Source organism: Quercus suber, unplaced genomic scaffold (genome assembly GCF_002906115.3).
Source record: "Quercus suber isolate HL8 unplaced genomic scaffold, Cork oak 2.0 scaffold_193, whole genome shotgun sequence".
NCBI classification, from domain to species: Eukaryota; Viridiplantae; Streptophyta; class Magnoliopsida; order Fagales; family Fagaceae; genus Quercus; species Quercus suber.
This window is the reverse complement of record NW_027069651.1, coordinates 586,239-592,542: the sequence shown is the minus strand read 5'-3', so window position 1 is coordinate 592,542 and position 6,304 is coordinate 586,239. Positions and strand designations below refer to the sequence as shown.

At 33.9% G+C, this 6,304-nt stretch overlaps 2 protein-coding genes across 2 annotated transcripts; both read left to right on the top strand.

Moving 5' to 3' along the window:
- Window positions 1-3,611: 3,611 nt before the first annotated feature.
- LOC112004269 (G-type lectin S-receptor-like serine/threonine-protein kinase LECRK3) lies at window positions 3,612-4,958 on the top strand (the record flags this gene model as incomplete). Its single annotated transcript, XM_024036495.2, has 1 exon — window positions 3,612-4,958. A coding segment is annotated over exon 1 (1,347 nt), but the record flags the coding sequence as incomplete, so codon positions are not given.
- A 38-nt stretch (window positions 4,959-4,996) lies between these two features.
- On the top strand, window positions 4,997-6,178 carry LOC136069861 (G-type lectin S-receptor-like serine/threonine-protein kinase RLK1). Its single transcript, XM_065778930.1, has one exon. It carries the CDS (start codon window positions 5,009-5,011, stop codon window positions 6,176-6,178), a length of 1,170 nt encoding a protein of 389 aa, XP_065635002.1. The 5' UTR covers window positions 4,997-5,008.
- The last annotated feature ends 126 nt before the right edge of the window (window positions 6,179-6,304 follow it).

The window sequence follows — 6,304 nt, the reverse complement described above, 5'->3', positions numbered from 1 at the left end:
AAAAAAACGAAAAAAAAAAAAAAAAAAAAAAAAAAAAAAAAAAAAAAAAGAGAAAACGCGAGAACAGAAACGTGCCGCAGCTTAACGCTGTATCCAAACCCAGTCAATATCTTATTAAATAATGAGGGCGTTTGGACTCAGCTGAAAGCTGAGTCCACGTTTTGCGTTTTGAGTTTTTTTTTTTTTTTTTTTTTTTTTTCGGCAAGTGAACAGTAAAATCACATGATTTTACTGTACAGGAGACAAAAAATACTGTTTAGCACTGTTCACGCACTAAAAAATATTAAAACTGGGTCCCACGGTACTATTTACACATTTAAAAATTATTTTGCTACAGTATTTTCAGTTTTCAGTTTCAGCAACAATAAATTCAATCCAAACGGACCCAATGTGACATTATCCATAACTTTAAACTTATATAATATTTAATATGAATTATTAAATTCATACAGCTGAAGTGGAAAGAATCTTTAGCCATTTAGTTTAGGCAAAACTACAACGTTGGTCTCTCAAGTTTACCATGTGTGCACAATTAGTCTCTTAAATTTGAAGCGAGCACAATTGGTTTCTCTAGTTTTAAAACTAAGTTGTATTAGTCATTTACTAACTGCCGTTAGTAGTGTTACTTACATGACTAACAGAACAATGACTTGACATTTCTTTTAATGATGTGGCATTTTTTTAATTAAAAAATTACAAAATAAATTTACACATAAGAAATTCACAAACCAGTACCAAATTAAAACTAGTATTTGCAACTTATTCACAAATCGACTGTTAAAAAAAAAATCACAAACCAACCCACCATGGCCGGTCATTGCTACATTATGCTTAACAGTTAAAATACACTAGTCTTTTGGTGAGTACACCCAAAAAAAAAAAATATATCACTATCAGAGATTCTGAAAATTGATAAGGGAAAAAGAAAAAAAAAAAAAAAAGAAAGGTGAATAAAACACAAAAACTACCCAAAAAAAAAAAAAAAAAAAATTCAAGCTTAATATAAACAGGTATGGGAAACTTTAGGGTCTATTTGATAATGTTATTTTAGTAACGTTGTTTATATTTTTTAAATATGTATGGATGAAAAAGTATAAAAATATATATAATGTTGTTTAAAAACTAAAAATGTATGTTTAAATACATGAACCAAAACGGATCCTAAACAATGCATTCTTGTCAAGACTGCTCTAAGATTCTTGTTCGGATATGTGAAGATCAAACCATCTGACTATTCCCATTAAATACAGATGTCTCAAGTCTGGTCAAACCAAGACGATAATATAAGCGATACAGACCATCATGAGTGCTTCTTGAGGCAGTACGCCAGTACCCAAAAGCCCCAAACCCCTTTTTCAAAATTTCATATTTAATGCACAATTCTCATAACTCAGATTAGACAACAAAAACTTCAAAACTTAGGGCGGCTGCTAGGGTTTGGGTCTCTATTGCTTCTTACGTTTCTTTTATGGGAGATTGTTTCTTATGTGTAAAATTATTTTGTAATTTTTTAATTAAAAAAATGTCATATCATTAAAAAAAAATTAAATCATTGTTCCATTAGTCATATAAGTAACACCACTAACAAAAATTAGTAAAAAGACTAATACAGATCATTTTTTAAACTTGAGGACCAATTGTGCTCAGTTGAAATTTAACAGACTAATTGCACTCAAAGGGTAAACTTGAGGGACTAATATTGTAGTTTTGCCTTTAGTTTATGTTTTCCTTGATATATATAACATTAAGATATGTATTTAAAATAGTTTTTATTATAAGTAGGAGTTTTTTTTTTTGTTTTTTTGGATAAAAAGTAAAGAGTAATTAAAGTATTCATATTCATATTGTATCAAATCAGATTTTAAAATTTTGACGAATTTCTGTTTCCAGATTGCATAGTATATGGCGTATAGGCATTTTCTATTTGATGCACGAAAATCGTAGAAAGCTTTAAGTTTTTCATTTGATATTTCAATAGGATCATGGCAATTGTACACGGTTCATTGACTTTTTTTTTTTTTTTTAATCAGAAAACAGAAACTTTATTAACTATGAAACAGAGATTACATCTTGGATAACTGGACAAGAGCTTGTTGAAGAAAACAAGGAGTCTCTTCTATCCAAATTAAAAAATCAAGAATGCTAAAAGAATGTTTAGCTAACAAGTGAGCTGGCATATTTTCTATCATTCTCACGTGTGTGCGTAAAAACAACTCTACAAATATCCTGTAAAGATGAAAGAATTCCATATTTCACTGGGGTGAATCTTCATGGCCAAAGCCTGGGACCATTTCAACATGCAAAGTTATTTCTTGATGCAGATAAGTTTATAAATAAATACAACAACAAAGTTTTTAGTCCCAACATTTAAGGTCTGCTACGAATCCTCTACAGATTAGACTGGGTCTGTCATGTGAACTCTTTTCCTCCATTCTATCATTATTTGAAAATAAATCCCTCGTTAGAAACCTTGTCCACTTTCTAAACTTCTTTACAGACAAAACTTGACTTCAAATCCCTCACTTATTGTTTTTTTTCCCCCCAAAAAAAATTCCCATGCAATCATCATCCAATCCCTTTTTTTTTTTTTTTTTTTTTTTTTTTTTTTTTTTTTTTCTTCCACATTTGTTGACTTTGGGGACAAAAAGTATTGTGCGTGTACTGTGCGTGCACTGTTCACGCACTGTTCACGTCATTTTTAATATTAAAAGTGGGTCCCACAATACTATTCACACATTTAAAAATTATTTTGCTACAGTGTTTTCAGCAACAATCAGTTTTTATCAACTTTCAGCAACAATAAGTGCTATCCAAACGGACCCATTATATTTGTTAGATCTAAAAAACATAAAATCCCTATTATCATACAAAATGTCATAAGGAGTAAAATTTTTCTAAATAATAATAACAAGTAATTAAGAAGATATTTTCATCCAAAAAAAAAAAAGATATTAATTTAGGGTAAATTGTAAATTGCACCCCTAAAGTTCGGGGGTGTTTGGATTTTACATCTTGAAGTTTCAGAATTTGAATTTTACTCCCTGAAGTTTAGGGTGTTTGGATTTTACACCCTAATATTTTAAAATTTTTATATTTTACCTTATAAAGTTTGAAGAGTGTTTGGATTTTATATTTCTAAATTATGAAATTTTAAAGTGTAAAATCTAAACACTCCAAACTTTAAAGAGTAAAATCCAAACATCCCTTAAATATAGAGAGTAAAATTTAAATTTTAAAATTTTAAGATGTAAAATTTAATTAGCCCCAAACTTTAGAGTCGTAATTTATAATTTACCGGTATAAGGCATTCAAAAGTTCACATTGGATGCAATACGGATAGTTGAAGTATTCATGCTTTTTAGAGGTTAGTCAACAAATAAAAAATTACTCGGTAGTCTTTAGTTAGACGTTTTCCAGACTATATATTATAAGTTTTTATTAAAAAATATTTGACCATGACAAAATGACAGTGGTTCTTAGAAATTTCAATCACAAGACTAGAACAACTGCTTAGAAAAGCGAGTTTAAACCTATTAGACGTTTTCTTCTATATAAAGGTTGCCCTGGGTTCTTTCTAACTCATAAACCCATAAGCCATAAACATTGCAGCAATGGCTACTTCAACACTTCCTCATACTTGTTGTCTCTTGCTTTTGCTTCTTCCTCTCCTTCCCACTGTTTTCAGCTACACCGAAGAAGACTGTAACATAAGGCTAGACAAACCTTTAGTTGCACAGCAAAAAAGTATTCCATTCACGTCGAGTTTTGGAGAATTTGCCTTCGGATTCCATCCTCTTGAAAGTGAGAAAGAAAAGCAATTCTTGCTTGCAGTTTGGTTTTATAAAACAAAAGATCCAACCATAGTTTGGTCTGCAAATAGGAATAAACCAGCACCAGAAAACTCTGAACTGCGGCTGTCTAGCAACAATGAGTTTGTTCTCTATGACGATGAAGGCAAAGAATTATGGAAGCCTCCAAGGAAGGGTTCCAAATCCATTTGTGCGGCTATACGGGACAATGGGAATTTGGTGATTCTAGATGAGCAGTATAATTCTATATGGGAAAGCTTCAAAGAGCCTACTGATACAATCTTGCCTGGTCAAATATTGTACATGGATACCGCACTCAAGTCTCGTCAATCTGATACAAATTATTCGGATGGGCGCTTCCAGCTTTCTTTACAGCTTGATGGCAATTTGGTGCTTTATTCTCTGACAAAATCTCTGTCATCTGAACCCCTTCAGAAGGCTTATTTTGCCACCGGCACACTGAACTGGGAATCACAGTTGAACTTTACTGAGGACGGATACATGTACATCAAAGACGCAAACGAATCAAACAGAGTGCACAACCTAATTACCAATGAATATCCAGGCTCAAAAGAAGATTTCTACTACTTGGCTAGGATTGATCATGACGGAGGTTTCAGGCTATACAGACACTTCAAAAAGGACACCACAAACGATGAGTCTGTGAGCTGTTCTTCTTCTTCATCATGGACTGTAGTGAAAAGCATTCCCGATGATATTTGTAGTGTACTTTCTGGTGACACTATTGAAGGTGGGTTCTGTGGGCCCAACAGCATTTGTAGTACCTTTGACGGTTCAAGAGGGACGGTATTTTGCTCATGTCCTCCTGGATTTTCATCCTTGGACCAATCCTACAATTGGTCAGGGTGTGTACCAAACTTTGCACTGCCTAGCTGCGACAACAATGGATGGGAAGTAAATAAAGAGCTTGTAGAATTTGTAAAGCTTGAAAACATGGATTGGCCATCCTCGGATTACGACTTTCTTCAAGGACCTGGTGTTTCCGAGGAAAGCTGTATTCAGCATTGCCTAGATGATTGCTTGTGTGTTGCAGCCGTTTATGATCAAGGCAAGACATGTATGAAGAAGCAGTATCCTTTGTCCAATGGAAGAAAAAGCCCAAATATTACTAGCATAGCTCTCATCAAGGTACCTAAAAATATAGTGTTGCAGCCGTTTATGATCAAGGCAAGACATGTATGAAGAAGCAGTATCCTTTGTCCAATGGAAGAAAAAGCCCAAATATTACTAGCATAGCTCTCATCAAGGTACCTAAAAATATAGGTATAGAAAAGAAAGGCCAGTCTCTGATAGTTGTCTTGGCAGTACTTCTTGGCAGCTCTGCATTTCTCAATATCCTTTTCTTCCTAGCTAATTCCGTGGCAATTATCTACTTGTACCATAAAAAGCTAAATTTGCCACGGAATATTGATAGCACATTTGCAACAAATGTGAGAAGGTATACATATAAAGAGCTTGAAGAAGCAACCAGGGGCTTCAAGCAAATATTGGGTAAAGGTGCTTTCGGAACTGTTTATAAAGGGGTACTTGCGTCAGATTCTAAAAGATTTGTTGCAGTCAAGAAATTAGATAAAATGGTAGAAGAAGGTGAGAAGGAATTCAAAACAGAAGTGAGTGTGATTGGTCAGACTCATCACAAGAATTTAGTTCAGTTGCGTGGTTATTGTGATGAGGGGCAACATCGACTTCTGGTATATGAATATATGAGTAATGGCTCTCTAGCCACCTTTCTCTTTGGTATATCAAGGCCTCATTGGGACCAAAGAGTGCAGATTGCTTTTGGAATATCAAGAGGCCTAATGTACTTACATGAAGAGTGCAGCACTCAGATCATACACTGTGACATAAAGCCTCAAAACATACTCTTAGATGAGTGCTTTACTCCAAGGATAGCTGATTTTGGATTAGCAAAGCTTTTATTGGCAGAGCAAACTCGAGCAGCTCGGACAGGAATAAGAGGAACAATTGGGTACTTTGCACCTGAATGGTTTAGGAAAGGATCCATTTCGGCTAAGGTTGATGTTTATAGTTTTGGTGTGATGTTACTTGAGATCATTTGTTGCAAGTCCAGTGTTACATTTGCATTGGGAGAAGAGGAAGCATTGATAGATTGGGCTTATGAATGCTACAAAGATAAAAGATTAGAAAAGTTGATAGAAAATGATGAGGAGGCAAAGAATGACATGAAGAGGTTAGAAAGACTTGTGATTGTGGCGATTTGGTGTATTCATGAAGATCCTTCACAGAGACCCTCCATGATAAAGGTCGCACAAATGCTTGAGGGAGTTATTGAAGTTTCTGTACCCCCACGCCCTTCATTGTATACTTCCTTGTCTTCAAAAAAATAGTTAACCTTTACATTGGACAATAAATTCAAATATAATCTTTTTCATTTCCATACAATAGTGTAGTAATTATCAACTCTTGTTAGATCAAGACCCCATAAACTTGTATGCCACATGCCAATGTTGTTT

What these genes read in the sequence shown, in the direction of transcription:
- LOC136069861 (XM_065778930.1), top strand. Translation starts at nt 5,009, where the DNA reads ATGAAGAAGCAGTATCCTTTGTCCAATGGAAGAAAAAGCCCAAATATT.